At 42.2% G+C, this 18,931-nt stretch overlaps 2 protein-coding genes across 3 annotated transcripts in view; both read left to right on the forward strand.

The window, feature by feature from the left end:
- Positions 1–4,331: 4,331 nt before the first annotated feature.
- Positions 4,332–9,002, forward strand: sh3bgrl3 (SH3 domain binding glutamate-rich protein like 3). The gene is made up of 3 exons (XM_080001433.1): positions 4,332–4,435; positions 6,590–6,757; positions 7,479–9,002. Exons 1-3 carry the CDS (start codon positions 4,391–4,393, stop codon positions 7,542–7,544), a joined length of 279 nt encoding a protein of 92 aa, XP_079857559.1. The 5' UTR covers positions 4,332–4,390; the 3' UTR covers positions 7,545–9,002.
- Positions 9,003–9,898: 896 nt separating this feature from the next.
- Positions 9,899–18,931, forward strand: part of trappc9 (trafficking protein particle complex subunit 9) — a 243,905-nt gene continuing 234,872 nt past the window's right edge. Inside the window, exons 1-6 of one of the 2 annotated variants that reach the window (XM_080017647.1) lie at positions 9,899–9,949; positions 10,544–11,139; positions 13,008–13,153; positions 13,545–13,670; positions 14,337–14,363; positions 17,899–18,020. In XM_080017647.1, coding sequence (XP_079873773.1) covers positions 10,556–11,139; positions 13,008–13,153; positions 13,545–13,670; positions 14,337–14,363; positions 17,899–18,020 — 1,005 coding nt within the window. In that variant the 5' untranslated portion in view covers positions 9,899–9,949; positions 10,544–10,555. The remainder of the gene's footprint in view (positions 9,950–10,543; positions 11,140–13,007; positions 13,154–13,544; positions 13,671–14,336; positions 14,364–17,898; positions 18,021–18,931) is intronic. The other variant, XM_080017648.1, reaches the window with a different exon arrangement.

Below are 18,931 nucleotides of genomic sequence, written 5' to 3' on the forward strand. Positions count from 1 at the left end.
ATGTCAATGGATTTGGATGAAACTTCAACCACGAGGTGTTTGTGACATACCGGTTCAAACAAATAATTAAATAATAATAATAATAATTATTATTATTTCTACTATTATTGTTATTGTTATTATTATTAAGCCATGCAGGCTGGACCCCTAATAATAATAATAATAAAAATAATAATAATAATAATAATAATTAAATAGCAATTATTAGAATACAGGGCAGCTTGAGACAGAGAAATGTGAAAGATATTGCTGAAGAAGAAAATTATGGTCAGGAAAATGCCTGGCCTGCTCTTGTCTGACTGGTAATTTCAGGGACCAGTTTTTCTTGATCCTAAACAGCAAAAAAAAGCCATAATATGCTATTTTTTCATGGTTCACGAAACATACACACTATTATGAGAATTCCATTAGTTAATGTTCAGTATGATTGAAATACAAATTGTAACTGTATGTACAGTATTTACACATATACACTGTATGTATTTATGTATATATACATATATCAAGAATGATTGTTATCTCTGCACTGTGCCTTTTACTAAATGTACATGGTTTCAGATGATTTAGCACAATTGAAATACAGTATACAGTCCATCTTTTACATCTTTACTGCCCTCAAGTGGAGGACACGGTAACATAGTTGAATTGACTGTATTGACTACTGTTTGAAATTCAACTATACTTTCCTTCTTGAAACTGTTGCAGAGCAGTGTTTCCCAAAAAAGTATACAGTCTTTAAATTGTATTTCAAGAATGCATTTCCAACTGGAAAGGGCCTATTGACTCTCACCAATAGGCTCTCTGATAATTATTCAAACTCTTCATTGTATCCCGTGGAAGAACTGCAATAGAGCTTGGTGAAAGTTTTGTGTCGATTACAGTATGAAACGTCTGAAGAATGAGTTACAGCGACCCTAAACCACCTACCGGCGCCTCATGCACACAACATTGCACACCCCCTTCCCCTGCCTTCATACATAGCTTCTGCAAATGTAGCTCCACTGAGTAGACAATAAAGGTTTGAATCTTGAATATAACAATGTATCTCTCCAGGCAGCTTTTTCTATTGTTCCATTCCAAAGAAAACAGACATAGAGAATGGTATTCAGGGTTTCGCCTCTCGTCCACCATACAGAGAATACATCTCTGCAATGTCAAGCAGGCTCCAGATTCATAAGCATGTGCTTTTGTTTATGATCACTGCATGGGGACACAAACAGCAAGTGGAAGTACTGTTTCTGCTAATTTGGCACATTGCAAAATTAGCTGTGTGTAAAGGGTTTGCACGCACGCACGCATGCACGCACGCACGCACGCACGCACACACACACACACAAAAGAAAATCAGCCTTGAAAAGGGGTCCAGAGCTTTTGAAAGGTTTGAGAGCCAGTGTGCTAGAGCATTCATTAGGTGCGCATTCATCCCTGCTTCTGTGTACCCGGTTTCCTGGCAAAAACCTGATTCAGCAAAATAATCCAAACGTTGGACTGGCTCCCAGATTCCTTGTGTCTGGCTCACAATGGTAAAGAAGCAAAGAACGGCTCCGCTTTACTTGTTCCAAATGTCTTTTGTCATGCTAAGTTCAACTATTTACATTGCTGTGCAGATTTAAATGGTCATGACTGTTCATACTCTTAACAAAATCCTAAATACACACATTTGAGACATTTGAGCCCCTATCCTGCTGTAGCTGACGATGTTATCTCAGAACCATGTGCCTATGGACTGGACACTGTGAGTACAAGGCCGTGTAACATTGCTTTCCAGGGTTTCTCTCGCAAACATATTTGAATACATTCAAACTCATGACCAGGTGGTAAATGCTGGTTTTGAGGATGAGGTCACAATTCTTAGGTAGTAAGGCAATAATCAACTGGCTTGCAGTGTGGTGGAGCGGCGCCGCATTCTGGGTGTCTAGTGGACAAAGTATGCAGGGATGGGCTCCAGCCCCCTGTAACGCCCAACAAAACCCGATAAAAAAAAAAAATGAATGGACGGAACTCGATGTCATTCAGAAGTATTTGCATCAAACAATCTTAGTGATTGCATGGAGATGAGTGAGCGGGTGGCAGAATAACTAAAAGAAAAGCGTGGATACACCTTGTATACACACCTTGTCATCTCTACATCCAGACCCAATAAAACCGGCCCAGGCGTCTACTGACTCCTCTCAATGGTTGCACTGGCTGCTGAGTTGAGTAAAGCACATCTGGAAAAAAATGGTCTCTCTGGATCTCATGGCCTGCAGCAGGTTTCACACAGCCAGGAAGTTATCTGTTTATAGCAGGCAGATTGGCCGCATGCCTAATTAAATTTGAGTATATTATGGGTTTGAGCAGTTTGGAGCCACACAGCGATCCTCTGAGGTGGCTTGGTCCTTGAATAGAAGGTAGCTTGACATACTGTATTAAAAGAGCGCAAGATTCAAGACTATCAGTGTTCTCTCTTAACACTGGCTCTGATATACAGATAGATAGATAGATAGATAGATAGATAGATAGATAGATAGATAGATGGATCCATTACAAAGCCCTGACCAACAGAGAGACTGTAGGGAGGAGCCCGCTCCAAGAGGTTTTTGGACAAACACGGGCAGAGCCCCCAGACAGAAACCCCATTGAACTAAACCAAATTATAAGAAAACAAAAACAAAACGATTTGACACATTGGAAAGAATCAGCAAAAACCCAGAGAAAACTGGAATGCCAGTTTTAGTCCTTAACAGAGAATACTCAGTGGCAGGTTACCAAAAGTAAGGAAATCCTCGACAATGCACAGACCCAGTGAACACAGCCTGGCTCTGGAGAGAGGCCGCCACAGGCAGACCTGGCAACCCAGAGAGGAAAGACTGTGCACCCACTGCACACAGCAGGAGGTGGAAACCGAGCTGCACTTTGTCACCTCCTGCCAACTGTACAAAGACATCAGAGACACATACTACCCACGGATTACAAACATGCCCAATAACAATACAAATCCTTATCTGCTGGGCGCAATTCAGGACTGTGCAAGATTTGTGAGCCGCTGTGACCAGGTAAAGGCATCCAACGAATACAAACACCATAAAGACTGTCCAGCAAATGTGACCTATGGCACTGGACTTTTGCACTATGTTGATACATAGAAACACTTACTGTACATACACACAACAAATGTTTTTGATAACACAACAATAATTTGCAATGTTCACATTTAATTGTTACACTTATATTAACCATTTACTTTTCATTTAACTGCAACTGTACATTTTTATATTCTACTTTAAATTATTTGTTACTCACTATTCTTGCATGTTTGCACATTTATATTTGTTTTTCTTGTTTGTTGTTTAATTTGACACTTGCTTTGGCATTGTAAACGTTTCCCATGCCAATAAAGGCCCTTTGAACTGAATTGAAGATAGATAGACACACAGACTGAATGACTGACTTTGGCTTCTCGGTCATACTATCATACAGCTACACCACTTCCATTCAGCACGTTGTGGATTGACGGCCACGCTGCATGGAAACATCTTGCCCTCCCAATGCAATCGTGGGATACACTTGGGAGCATCGTGTGCAGCGTTTGCATGCCATCACCAAATGTAGCTTGTCATCCAGCCACGCACACAAGGTGTTTGTGTGACTGTGGCGGACCAAGGGGCGTGGTCGAGCCGCGGCTGCAGACGACAGCATGGCTTCCTTTCCCGCGGCCTCCCAGCTGCCTCGAACCAGCCTTGTCAGCGCCAGCTCGGGGCAGGGAGCTTTCTCAAGGTTTGTCCGCCTTGCAGAGGGGATTGGCGTACGGGGCGCGTCAGACGATCCGAAACGCCGTTCCGCCTGCGCCCAAAATCGCCATGCTTTATTGTTTATATGTGTGGCCGGCGAGCCTTTTTGTTCAGCGTTATAATAAAGACTCTTGCCGCCACCGAAAAGACTCCGTCTCCCTCCCGAAACCCCTATCTGCGGGCGGAGACTCCCACGGTGATATCACGGTCGAACATTCGATTTGAGCATTTTGCAGGTCTCTGATATACTAACGCTTCACATATGCACATACTAATACTTTCGAGAGCTGAATACGATTTTCAAGATTCAAGATGCTTTACTAGTTGGTCGTGTAAAAAATGAAATAAAACCTACATTTGAAATGAAACTATATATACAGCAGTGTGTGTGTGTTTCTATATATATATATATACTGCATGTGTATATGTATGTATGTAGGTATATGTATATATATACCCACACCCGGTGAGCCTCCGATGCTTCAGTAATTGCCGCACTGCCCCTTTAAGCAGCTCGGCGGCTGAGAGGCTGTGAGGGAAGTGGGGGGATCGTACGGCGAGCGAGAGCTGGATGTCACGGAACCGAGAACACAAAGGGACTTGGAGACTCGTCTGCAGAAATGGGAATCGTACTGTACTACACCACCGTCACGGCCTCGCGGGAGGTGAGTAAAGGGACCCCCGCGTGGGGCAGACCGTCCGTCGCGCACAAAGGTTGACCTTGGTTGCCGTCTCCACCGCCGATGAGTCGGGATGACGGCGCTCCGTAGCAACTGACACACCCAACGATCGATAGGTTCGCATGTGCTGCCGATTGCCAACGCTGTTATAGGTGGTCGTTGTGTGAACATTTCTCACACGTTACGACCAGAATATGAGAGATATAATTTAATACAATACAATACAACACAATATTATATTACGCAGTGTCGCACGGAAGTCATCGGTTCCGTTATTCTGCTGTAGTTCCTTAATCTTGGCACCGAGGGGGCGGTGCCAAACCTTGTTCATTTACAATGCGGATTTATTGGCGACGCATGGGTGGCTGTTTTTTTTTTTTTTTTTTTCTGTCCCAAGTATTTACAGCAATGACCATAAGAAAGTACACACGCAATGCTGCGCCGGACAAGTGCACCGACTCCACTCGTTGCCGTGTGACACGTGACGCGTTTGAGGGAAACGCGATCGAAATGACTCAAGTGTTGATCTCTTGACACTCCACAGGGGATGCAAAGGGAATTATTATTATTATTATTATTATCAGGAAATATTTGCATTACAGGTTTGGAATTGGAACTCCACCTGCAGATCAACTCTCTTGGATGCAGCGTATTTTTTTATTTTTTTTGACTACCCTTAATAAAACCGTCTAAATGCATTTCGCTGGGTGAGACACCCGGAGTCACTAAGGCCTTTGTGGGGTTCACTGGGTGTGGACAGGCTGCCACAACCTGGATCGTTGAAGAAGATCACATTTCGACAACAGTAGTTTTCCTATATGGTGCTTTTGCCTAGGCGTGGTTACTTTGCAAACACCACCCCTCCCAACTTCCTCACTCTGGTCCACAAAGATAGCAGACTTTGTTCACAAGCCCTATTAATCTTCAACCACAAGCCAAATAACGTTGTGTTCTCTTTAAAGGCACAGGCCTACACTGGTTTATTGCGTGAAGCTTGATTCACATCGAACGCACTATTTACACTATTTACTTACATGAAAATAGATTTGATAGTGAATATGGTGACATCCAACATTAACGCTAATATCCTCCATTATTTTGACGTACGTGACTTATTTACTGATGGCGAGTTCAGGCTACGTAAGTCTGGCCTTATTTTCCACTCGCCGACAGGTTTTTGGAGATCGCCGAGCAATGCCCCAGGTCGGAGGAAAATCACAGTGCGCTCCCCCTGAGCGGTCGCCGATGACTCGCAGACGGCAGCGAGATATTAAGCAGGTTTAATATCTGGTCGTGTCGGGGGTGACCCAATGAGAGCAGACACGGGGTGACGTTGGAGGCGGGAGACGAGAAGGAGAGTCGGGAGTGCAACGGAGCAGCAGCTAGAAACGCACAACATACCTAATTTACTTTTCTTCTCTAGGCTTTGAATATATTTCTTATTTAAATTCTGCCTTTATTCTTTTAAAATTTTTTTTTTTTTTTTTTTTTTACTACAGTGATCGTGAATCTAATAAAACATAAATAATTCTGTCCTGCACATGGTATAGTGTCTCTTCCAGTGTCACTTCTCACATGTGTTTTTGTGACAAAACGTAGTTTGGAGACCTGACAAACTCGTCGGGATTCCTCCTGATGAAAGATGTTGTAAAGTGTGACCCACTGTCACCGATCAGTCATGTAGTGTCAAACCAAAACGACTTCAAGATTCTTGATCACAAGACAGAAAGTCATGAATGGTACAGTGATCAGACGACTTTAAAAGGCATGTAGTGTGTCCATAGCATTAGTTTCAAGCGCAGTTCCAAGAAAAAAACTTGACTGACATCACTTCCGATAGTACTGTCGGACTGAAACTTGTCACATGAGTTGAAAAATGTGAACGCACCCGGCGCCTCGATCGCGCGTGTAAAGTCCGCACCGCAGTGCTTCATGGCTTTTCGTATGCGGAATCAAACTCTTGAATGAGTGGATTTTCAGTTTGTTCTTGTCGCTTTTCATGTTCAGTGTGAAGCAGCCTTTCTTTGTTTATTTATTTTTTTATGACATTTTTTTTTTAATTGTGCCAATAGCATGCACAGAGAACCGCCACCATGACACTTCGAAGAACATTTCTGAGAAAAGCTGTTGTTTTTCCAGGTGAAGTCCCAACAGGCAGAGGTGAGGCGAATCCTTGAGAGCAAAAGCATCAAGTACGAGCTGATCGACATCTCAGTGGGCGGCGAGGTGCGGGATGAAATGAGAAGGAAGGCAGGGAATCCTGGGGCTGTCCCCCCGCAGCTCTTCAACGAGGACCAATACTGTGGGGTGAGGATATCGGTCCTGCTGTCAAAAGCCTTTCTCACATTGAAACACTATGAACTGTTGTCTGTTTTTTTTAATTTTTATTTATTTATTTATTTTAATTTTTTAAGAATAAGGTTCTCTATTTTTCAACCCCGGACCTTATTAAAATGTCGGTTCCTGTCATATATAACTGTTCGGAACTGATCAGAATCAGTTTATTCCGCCAGGGACATTTGCATGTATTTGTCATAATGAGGTTTGGTGTGTTTCTCTACAGACAATAAGCATAGAAAAAGTGTAAAATTCTGAAAAAATTTAGAATAAAATAATACAAAAAATATATAATAAAAATTGGCAAATATACACGGATATCTGAAAAATACAAAACAAATAGCCAAATATATAAAAATACGCAAAATGCGATTCTATGCACAGGATAAATAATTGTTGTCGGTATATAGGGTATACTGTAAATTATAAATATAAATTGTTGCTATTTACTGACTAACTAGCTTCATAGCACAACCTCACTAAACTATGAGAAACGTACCACTCTGCTGCAATTTCTCACTGGTTAAATTCAGTCCAATGGTGGTAAGGGCTGAAGCTTGAAAAACATGTTAAATGTAATTTTGGAAGACGGAATGATGGCAACCCAATCATGTCCTGATTGGGAGGGGGGGGGGTACGAACATTTAACCATTATCCTTAATTAACCTACCCTGAAATTCCCCCCTTACAGAACTACGAGATGCTTTCGGAGGCTGTGGAGGCGGATTCAGTGGATCAGTTTCTCAAGCTGGCTTGAGGGTAGTGTGTTTCTCTGTGTCACCCCCCCCTTCTCTCTGCCCCGATGGGGGTCTAATCACCACTTCCTCTCGTCCGCATTAGTTACCATTCCCCCACCACCACCACCACCGGACCCCCACCCCTCTTAATCAACGTCAATGCAATTATATATGCCAAATATATACAACCAACGTAGTGATAACAGTACCTTCTCAAGCACTCTATTGGACTCAAACTATAGTCACTGATGATTGTTTTCATGTGCTTATCTAAATTAATGTATTTTTTGCATTTTTTTCCATTGACATTTAGATTTTATTTTGAGATGTAACCGTCTTACTATTGTCGCCACTTTGTCTTAGTCCTGTAGGAATCGACGGGCGTCTCGATTGGGCGGGTGGTAATTAGGTCAACTAATTTTGGCTGCAGCCACGCGATCGCTGGAGATTAAACTTATTCATGGGATGACTATTATCTGGGATCTTCCTTCGTTTCCTCCAGACCAAACACCGACCAAAGCGACCGGTGCACAACACCTGGTCGTCGTTGTGGAGTCTTATTTTTGTTTTTATTTCATTCTTTTTTTCCCCTTCTTCTCTTGCCTTCAAATTCCCACGTTGTCTCTTAAAGCCCAGAGTTGTTACAGCAGGGACATTCATTTACGACAAATCAGTCTTAATGGTTCGTGGAAGATATCGGCGAAGTTGAATATTGGAACGTAACTGCAGCCGAATTTATGCAGCATTCATCATAGTGTCCAACATGAACGACAGACGCATTATGAAATGCTAAACCTGGTGCCAACATACAGTATCTGTTACTCTCATTCACTGATGAACATTCACTGTAGTATTTACTTATTTTCCTCCTTCTTCCTTCCGATAACTTACTGTACAACCACACTGGCGTGATTTGGACCTGACGGGGCAGGAATAGGTTTTTGTGAAAAAACATTTCCAGCCCGAAGATTGCCTTGGCCTTGGGGTTACCCTTACCGCATTGGAAAGTTGGAGGCTTGGCTCTCTTTATTGCTTTTAAATGTGTGTCCTCAAACTGATTGTTCCAAGTCTGAATATTCTGTGTGCTTCCTGTATTCGGTTTCAGTTTTTTTTTCTCTCTCTCTCTCTCTCTGCCTCATATTTCCTTCCTGTTCATGTTGTAGGCAGTGTGCACATCTATCCAAACACCCCTCTGATTTTATTTTTTTTTTCTTCCCCTTTACAGTTTTTGGGGTATTTATGGGAAACCCCAGTCACTGCAGTCTCCGCACACAGCTTTTGTGTACCATTATGTAGATCGATGGTAGTAAAATCGTGTTTAACGTGTTGTATACTCTATAAACCCTGTTAAGACATTCCATATCTCTTATTGAGTTCCCCCACGTTGCTTTTTGGACCAATTCCCCATGTCCGAAGAAAAATAAAATTGGTATTAAGTTGCTTTTGTCTTCCAAGAAGATTGTAAAAAGTGATGATGTATGGGTTGAATAAAAAATGGAATCTACAAGTCTACACAGGTGAAATTCTCTTCTTCGATGTTGCTATCGTGGGTGTTATACTGTACCAGCCTAATATCCATCCCCCCTGGCTGTTAAGGTGCTTACTGTTAAGATGGTCAAATATAGTACAATGTAAAACCGGATCTGTTTAATTCTCAACATTTCTCTACAATATATGGGATGGGGTCTTACAGAAATTAATTCTCAAATTATTGTACAAATTATATACTTACTGACTTATGTTTTACTTTGCACATTTCACAACCTCCAAACTTTGTATAATAATAATAATAGGAGAATAAATAGGAGCCTTTCTGTGTGGAGTTTGCATATTCTCCCCGTGCTCACATGGGGTTTCCTCCACCTCGCGTCAGTCCGGACCCCCACCAAAAACATGCACCCATCATCGTCTGACCAGCGATGGACACTCATCACCAGGTCCCCGGGCGCGTCCACGAATGCTGGATGGGTTAAATGCAGGGGCCTCATTTCACCGGCCACATCCAAAGCACGTGTGCGTGCGTGTGTCGTGGTGTGCTGTGTGACAGTTAAAGATTCTTCATTGTGACAGTTAAAGATTCTTCATTCCTCTTCATTGTATAGAACCTTTCAGAACATCTTATTCAATTGTGACTGGGGGAGTTTGTGAATAATAAAATAAAACGATAAAACATTTTTTTTTTTTTTCTTTCAACGAAAGATGCATGAGCCCGCAATGTAGATTTTTTTTAATTTAATTGACTTATCTAGCCAGTAGATCATGACTTTATTAACATCACTGCAGCTCGACGAGCGCCCGTCAACCGAGCGACCAGTACCGGAGTCCGCCTGTAGGGGAGCCGTGTTGTCATGGTGAAAGAAAAAGAGGAAAAGAAGAAAAGGCTCAACAAAAAAGGAGCTTTACAATTGACAGCTTGCTGCAGAAGGTAACCGATATATTCATATAAATGATATATTTATCAACCTTTGTGGGGTGCACACAGCCGCCACAGTTTTCTCGCTGTAACCGGCTGCGGTCCGGCAAGTGTAGAACAGAACGAGACCGGTTTGCAGTGTGTAAGTTAGCTAACTGTCAAGCTAATGGTTTTGTGTACACTTGTTAATGTGCCAGTGGTCAAGAATTACCAACCATTTAACACGGAAGGTTTAGTTGACTTGATATCACTTTATTTAGCTCTCCCATAGTGTAGGAATGGGGCACACGTCAGGTGCACAGACAACACAGCTGAGCCCTGCAGCTGCTGGACCCACTACCTGAAGCGCTCATTCCTTGTAGATTGTCTCCATTTCTTACGGTGGATGCCTCTGTGTTGACAGGGTTAGGGTTAGAGACTGTTTGGGGATTAAGAGTGGGATGTGGCACAAAGTCTTTATGAACACCTCTCTAACCGTCCAGCTGCGGGTTTACTACCCAGAAGAAATATGTTGGCTTTGTGACATCTGGAAGTCTATATATGTTGTACTGAAGTACATTATAAATTATTTCTATGAAATGTTGTTTTGTCTATCTTCCCACCAAGTCACACGAGGAGATGAGTGTCCCAGACTACATGCAATGTGCGGAGGACCACCAGACAGTGCTGGTGGTTGTCCACCCAGTCGGCATTGTGCCAGAGGACCAGTTCTTCCAGATCTACAAGCGCATCGCCGGCGTGAGCCAGGTCAGTGTGAGGGACTCGCAGCGGCAGCTCTACATCCGCTACCGTCACCACTACCTGCCAGAGAACAATGAGTGGGGCGACTTCCAGACGCACCGCAAGGTGGTGGGCCTCATTGCTGTGACCACCTGTGCCTCGGCCAAGGAGTGGCCCCAAACCGCCGAGCGCTTCCACGGGCAGAAGGAGGTTTACGGATCCACACTCTATGACTCACGCCTCCTGGTATTCGGGCTCCAGGGCGAGATAGCCGAGCAGCAGCGCACAGATGTGGCTTTCTACCCCAGCTACGACCAGTGCCCTGACGTGGAGAAAAGGGTGGAGGACTTTGTGGAGTCCATATTCATTGTCCTGGAGTCCAAGCGGCTCGACCGGGCCACGGACAAGTCTGGGGATAAGATACCGCTGCTCTGTGTGCCTTTCGAAAAGAAGGACTTTGTGGGTCTTGACACTGACAGCAGGTGAGTTTTTTTGTTTTTGTTCTTTTTGCACCTGGGCAAACCAATCTAGATTTTTCTGAGATGTTTGAGCATTTTATGTGGCTTTTGCGCTCTCCAACGTTAATGTTCAGTGACTCCGGAAAATGCCACGTATAACAGACCTATAAACATGTCAACCTGTTGGTGTGGGTTTTTTCATTTATTTGATATTTAGTTATTTTGTGTCAGTTCACAAGTATTTCCAAAGTCACCTTGCCTGCTCAAAAACAAATCCTTCCTCTCAAAAATCTGTCTGTTTTTGATTTTTGAGATTTCTTCTTTAATTTACCTCTGTGGTTTGTCTTTTCTTCTTTTCTTTCATACTGTCCTGTGAGTTTATTGTTGGGTGTGAAAAGGTGAGCCCTTAGATGCACCCTATTTGTGAACCCACACCCACTCCCTTCAGCTTTTAGTCTCTGCCCCAAAGGAAACAGGCCAGCCTCCGTACTGTTGTTCAAGGATTTAAGCCAAACTTATCACTCCTCCCCGGCTTTGAGTTGATACACAAATTTAACAAAGGTTTATCACCCTAAATTAGGATTGGCTGTTATAGTGTGGAAATTAAATGAACATATTTAGATTATTCTGATGCTGTATCATGTTATAGTATCAACCATATTCTAGATAATGATACATACTAAGGCCACACCTAATTAATTGTAGAGTTGTGACCACAGGTGCAGGGAGGCTTCACTCCATTGACTTCAGATAACATTTATTTATTATGTTCTATAAGGGAAGATAAGTAACACAATGAACCTCTCTATTATTGCACAACATGCTCCCGCAATTAGCCATTATTTTCCAGTTAAACATCTAAGGCCTTGCATTTTGAAGCTCTTGGCTGTGCATATGCAGTGCCGAAGTGAACAATTGGCAATGTTGATTCATGGACAGGACCTTTTACCGGAGGAGTTGATAGTTTGGACTTGCTGAACACATTTCGATATTCTCACGCTGAGGTCTGCCCTGTCTCCAGTTGAACATAGGCCATCTGGGATTGGGAAGGATTAGTTTGAAACAGACCTTTTGTTTTTCTCTGCTAGCAAGACCTTGAGAACTCCCTCTGGCTACACGGATCTCATATCTTTATTCATGGAGGGCTGTATTACCTCTCTGCTTGGCAGAGCGCACAGCCATTACACCATGAGTTTGATTAAGGATCTATGACCAGTGACAAATTAAATAACTGCCTAATGAGCATTAATATGATTTGAAATGGACAAATGTGCCCAGTGTACTTAAAATAGCCTCTAAAATTGTCACCACAGAAACAAATCAATGTTTCCTTCACGTTTTTAACTTTTATTCCATCAAGTGAAAGTTGCTTTATTGGACCGACTTAACCTTCCCAGTCTTTGCGACCCTGAATTTTTTTTTTGAAAAGGTCATGCACAATCGGCCCCCTAGTTCTGTCTTAGAAATGGCTCCTCTTCATCCTGGTGGGGCCCGTCCCTTCCCGGTCCCAGTGTTATCGTGGAGGGCTTTGCAGGATAGCAGGTCAGCTGATTCTTTATCAACTGATTGTTCTGTTGTCCTCTTGTTGCTTGTGCTTTCTGTACCCCCTTCCCTCACATATCCCTCCTGTAGCTAGCTGATAAGATTCACTTTACAGTGAGTCTTCCTCTCCTGGCACCCTCGCACACTCTGGTAAGATAAGAATTGACAATGGCAGCAAGGCGGGCCTGTCTTCTGGTAAAAAATGAAACAAAAAAAAAAACAGAAATAAAGTTTGTAATACAATCTGCAAATCGTTAAAGTAAAAACAATAACAAAAAGAGCTCTTTTTTTTCTTTTTTTTTTTTACTGCTTGATTCAAAGTTATTGGTTTTCTCTTGCCTTCTTGTCAGACATTATAAGAAGCGTTGCCAGGGCCGGATGAGGAAGCATGTTGGGGACCTGTGTCTCCAGGCAGGCATGCTGCAGGACGCCTTGGTCCACTATCACATGGCCGTGGAGCTGTTGAGGGGGGTGAATGACTTCCTTTGGCTTGGTGGTAAGTCTGGAGGGCAGCCTCTCACTACAGTATAATTCCACACTGGTGCTAGCCCCTGATGCTTCAACCTCCACAACACCACCGCTCACCAGCCAGGCCTGTGCACCCACACTTAAGCACCCCGGCCCGTGCACACAAGAGCATTTACTCTGTAAAAAAAAAAATGTTTCTGTGACTGAAACTATAATTAGCAAGTATTTTTACCCACCTTTACCACTTACCTTTTCCACTCTATTCACCTTTCCAACTATATTTTCTGTATTTCTCGTGCAGCTATTTCCTTCGGAATAAATTAGGTTTTATTTCTATTTTATCAGAGAGAAATAAAGGATAATATTTCACCCTGCTTCAAACTAGCATGAGACTTCCATACTGTTCTATACTTCTCTAGCCGCCTTAGAGGGCTTATGCTCAGCTTCTGTCATCTTCCACTACCCCGGGGGCACCGCTGGGAGGAGAGCTGCCCGCAAACTCAACGTCTCCCAGCAAACGGACACAGGGAAACGCCACAGACCAGGTGAGCACATTTCCCCGCCACTAAACCATGACAGTCAGTCAATCAATCATGTTGCGTCACCCCCCCGCGCTATAAAAATGCAAGATATCCCACTGTATATATGCAAGCATTGCTTAGCCTTGCCAGATGTTGGCTTCCCTAAAAATCTTAATGTTTTGCTCTTTTCAACAATCTTACATATTATCAAGTGTTTAACGTGTATTAATGGCTCTTTTATTTCTCTTATTAACATGCTATTAACACCAGCTGAGGGGCAGAATTATGGGAAAAGTCAAACAAACAAAAAGATTTAATGTACGGTTATTCAACAGATAATCCCAGCTTCATTGTAGCAGTATATAATTGGACCTGTTGGCCTAAAAGCAGTATTTTCTTGGAGGAATCAATAGTATATGGTATGGATAAATATCACAGGCCTTGGTAGAGCCCCAATGCCTTCTGTGTCTAAAACAACCCATTTTCCATCTGCTAACACAACAATCATTTGATTGTTTTAACCTTGGTCTTATCAAGATTTGGAGACACTTTATAGCTTTAACACGAAGTACGGCGGTGGAGGGAATGGCAGCACTGAAGCAGACTAACTAAGCTGTTTGTGGGGACTAACATGGCTAACAATGGCTTTGCGTCATGGAGTGAACCTGCATTCTTTCTCTCTGTCTGTAGGGGCACAGGAAGTTCTCATAGACCCAGGTACGGTATGCCTCACACTAACCCCAACTAGCCCTATTGCACATCCTTCTTTCTGTTTGCTTGGGCTGCCCTGTGTGCGCATTTCATTTCAGTTTTCATCCTGCATCAACCGTACTTTATTTTACTTACTTGAAGAATCTCAATGGATGGCTTTTTGCAGGTTATGTTCTCCAGTTTTCCATCTTTTTATTAAATTTTTTTCAGGTTAACCTGCTCTTTTTTCACAGCTACTCTTTGGCTTATTGGTAGCACACTATCAGTTCATGATCAATGAGCACGGCTTCAATCTGTTAACCTCAAATCGGTAAATTCCATTTCCTGTTTACTGAGCCCGTCTGATTACCATTCGAGCTGCGGGCACCATACGCTGTTGTTTGATTTGTTTCAAAAATGTTTCAGTGGACTATTGTGCTTAGAGAAAATTACAGAACCCTATCATAAACTATGACACATCTTGTAACGAGAATGTTTTCCTATATTGGGACAAATGTAAGATCCCCTGAGGTCATCTCCCTTCAAACAGACTTGTTTGATCATTTGATGTACCAGAAGGTGGCAATGTTGCCTTATCAGCCATCGATGTGTACCTAAACCTATGTTTAATGCGTAGCTTTCAGTGTGGGTCTGTGTTGGCATGGCTGGAAAATACGTTGAATCGAATGATGTGCTACAGCATATCCTATACTGTCTTTGCGTTCTTTTTGTTTAAGAAATTTTGTTTGATAAGCTTGAAATATATCCCGCTGAAGTATTACTCTCCGACGTGCCGCTTGTGACATCTGGCCAGGGAAATGTACAATTGCAGCACCTCATTAATCACACGCTCCCCCGCTGACAGTGCCACGTCGTTACTATGGACCCAGTGTCGTTGCTAGGCAATGCACTCTCAATTTGGAATTTGTATTCTAATCGGATTGTCCAAGAGATGCACCTCCACAATTGCCTTTGAAACATTTCAACTGAAATTCTCTCTTTGCTGCCGGAGTATCCCAAAACGCTCATTTTGGTCATGTCAACATTGACTCAATCAGCTTTATTGCTGTATAAAAGCAATACTCCTTGAGTAGTTTCCCCTCTTTTAAATTGATTCAAGGAGGGTGGAGATAATTGAACTTCAGATGTAAAGAAAATTACACTCGTGTGGAACGTATGAAATCTAAATTAAAACTCCCAAGTCCAGGGCCAAGATATTACCTGCCCCTGGTCTGGAGAGCTTCTTGGAAACTAACTATTGTGTATTAAATAATGCAAGTCGATTAACTCGATGTCAGCGATATTTTCTCTTCAGGCCCATTGATCTAGATTGACATGTCGACACTATCTTTTATGTTTTTGTTTGGCCTGTATTTCTTTTTGGCGGGCTCAGAAGTTAGCATAGTGCTACTCCAAGTTACGTAGATAGATGTCTATACAGTGCTGTTTGTGAACCCCCCAGACATGGTCACTGTTTTTGTGAAAAACATTAAAATAACCTTATTAAACATACATCCAAATCCCAATTTGTAAAAGAACACCTTCCAAAAAATGGACACACACACAAAAAGAGATATATTTTCATTATTTCATTCAACAAAGGTGGTTTATTTCACAAAAAACGGAAATTTAACATGTGCAAAAGTATGTGAACCCTTTTATTAGTAGCTTGTGCCTCCTCCTTTCGCGGCCATTACTTCAACCAAACATCTTCTGTAACCACTAACCAGTCTCACGCATCTGCTTATGGGGATTTTTGCCCACTCCTCCTTGCAGAACCCAGCCAGTTGAGAGAGGTTGGAGGGACATCTGGTATGTACCAACTTCTTCAGGTCTTGCCACAACATTTCAGTTGGATTAAGGTCCGGACTTTGACTGGGCCGATCCAGAGTACGAATCCTCTTTCTCTGAAGCCATTCCTTTGTAGTTTTGCTGGAATGCTTTGGGTCATTGTCTTGTTATATAATCCATTTTCGTCCCAGCTTCAACTCCCTGACTGATGCCAGGAGATTCTGTTCAAGAATTTGTTGATACGCCTGAGAATACATGGTTCCTTGGATAATATGGAGTCTTCCAGGTCCAGAAGCAGAAAAGCAGCCCCAGACCTTCACATTTCCACCACCATGCTTCACTGTTGGGAGGAGGTTCTTTTGCAGTGTTGGCTTTTCTCCAAACACGGTGGTTTTGATTGTGACCAAATAATTCCATTTTGGACTCGTCTCTCCAGAGAATGGACTTCCAGAAGACCTGGTTTGTCCAAGTGCTCTCTGGCTAAGTTGAAACGGGCAGCTTTGTTCTTTTTTGAGAGCAGAGGCTTCCTTCTAGCAACCCTCCCATGAATGTCATGGCTATTCAATTTTCGTCTAATTGTAGACGCATGCACATTTGTCCCAGATGCCACCAGAGAGGTCTGAAACTCTCTAGAGGTGATGTGTGGGTAGGCCTTTACCTGATTTATTATTCGTCTGGTGCTTCTGGGTGATAGTTTTGATGGACGTCCACTTTTAGGCGGCGTTGCTGTCATGTTGAAGGCCCTCCATTTGTAAATTATTTGTCTTACAGTGGATGGATGGAGCTGGAATCTTTTGGAGATGGTCTTATAGCCCTCCCCAGACTGATGGGCTGTCACTACCCTGTTCTTCATGTCCTCGGATATCTCCTTTCCTCTCGGCATTGTTGATTTGTATGGGACCACGGTGGTTTGGTTGGTTTCCTCTCTCTTTTAATTAGTGCAGGCCAAATCCTTTCACAAGGATGTCTCATTTCATTGGTCTGCTTAAATGATTAATTAAGCACCCAAATGTGTTTGACCTGAGTCTGTTACCTGCTTGACTTAACCAATGCAGCCGGGGGATCACTTACTTTTGCACATACACTAATTCCATGTTTCATGTAGTTTTTGGGCTACTTAAACAAGTCACACTAAACAAGTACATGCAATTGATAAACATATATCTGACATTTCATACATAAAAACTGGTGATGACAAAATAAGGAAATCATGGTAAAACAACAGAAACATCTAAACTGCTCAAGGGGTTCACATACTTTCAAGCAGCACTGTTTATGTGTCTTTTAAATTAATAATTTCTCTCATCTACATTTGAATTTATTTCCGGGCTGCACAGGTTTTCGCTGCTGTCACGCCTTCATTTCACTCTAGAGATTACACATTTCATATACACAATTGTAGTTAGCAATTAGAAATACAATTTGTTTCGTGTTGAGGGCAGTTTGGAAAGGGAAAATACCCAATTTTTATTATTAATAGATACCATGATGAAGACATGTAGGCCAAAACATCTCGGTAAGACAAAAAAAATTATTAATTTAATTAATTTTCTACCACAAAATGTTGTTCCATGGTAATTATTTGGGCAATGGCTTATTGTGGCTTTTTATTTTTTTGTTATTTAGCTCTTATACACAAAATAGGCTCTGAGGTTTTGATTATTAATTTCTTTCAGAAAAACAACAAATTTTAACCTGTATTATCGATTGGTAGATGGCCCCACGCAAAGCAGTTGTTAACTTGCGACATTCCATCTTTATCTGAGCACAGGTGCCCTCACAGCCAACGGGATCAGTGCAGACACCAGCACGGAGATCGGCCGGGCCAAGAACTGCCTGAGTCCTGAGGACATCATAGAGAAGTACAAGGAGGCCATCTCCTACTACGGGAAGGTATCAGAACCGACCCACTGTCTAAAATGTCCCACATACCATTCTACCGTCATTTGAAGTGCAGCGAAAATGGCCTTTCCAAGCTTTATATGGCAATGTATAACAATACAGCAAATTTTATTTTACTATTGGAATGCTTACTGAAATGCTTCTTGAGGTTTACTTAAAGGAAAGAAAATCTTGTTTTGCGTCATTACTTCACATATTACACATGGACAGGTTTCCTTTCATACGCCGTTCTTTTTGCTATGATCAGCTGACTCACCAGGGGTCAGTAGTGACACTGGTGGCAGCCACGATACGGTGTTGGAAAAAGACCGTAGCAAACCAGAACATGCTGATGGTAGCAATATATCACTAAATAATTTATTGGGGACAAAACTACTTAAAACGAGTTGAATGGAACAGGAATGGAACAGGAATTGGGGACATATCAGGCGCATTAAAGTCTAAAAACAAAACAATGGCTTTCACATTGTCATTTTATTGAATCTTATCCTTGCGTTACTTTAATAAATACGTTCAAAGTATTATGTATGCTTTATGCTTTTGGCGTATTATTCTCGCATACTATTTAAATGCATTATTGAGGTTAATCACCTTCTTTATTACAGTTGTATTCTTACACCGACCTTCGTTGCCCCCTCGCCTTTTTTATACCTCTAACTACATCACTGCTAATTTAATTACATCTCAAAACAGAGGCATTCAGATATTAATTCAATTAATTTTAATTAAAGAGACAATGAGGATGGGTGAAGGGAGGTTAGAGGAGGGCTTGATAAACGAGGTACACACACACACACACACACACACACACCCATAACCATTTAGAATGGTCTGGAATTTTGAAAAACAGCTAATTGACCAACTTCTTCCGTCGTCTCAAGTTGCAGCAGCAAAGTTGTGCG

The sequence above is a fragment of the Zeus faber genome, assembly GCF_960531495.2.
Source record: "Zeus faber genome assembly, chromosome: 1".
Lineage (NCBI taxonomy): Eukaryota > Metazoa > Chordata > Actinopteri > Zeiformes > Zeidae > Zeus > Zeus faber.

Coding starts and splice junctions, on each gene's coding strand:
- sh3bgrl3 (XM_080001433.1), top strand. CDS start 4,391: ATGGGAATCGTACTGTACTACACCACCGTCACGGCCTCGCGGGAG. Junction 4,436..6,589: donor CCGTCACGGCCTCGCGGGAG/GTGAGTAAAGGG, acceptor TTGTTTTTCCAG/GTGAAGTCCCAACAGGCAGA. Junction 6,758..7,478: donor ACGAGGACCAATACTGTGGG/GTGAGGATATCG, acceptor CCCCCCTTACAG/AACTACGAGATGCTTTCGGA.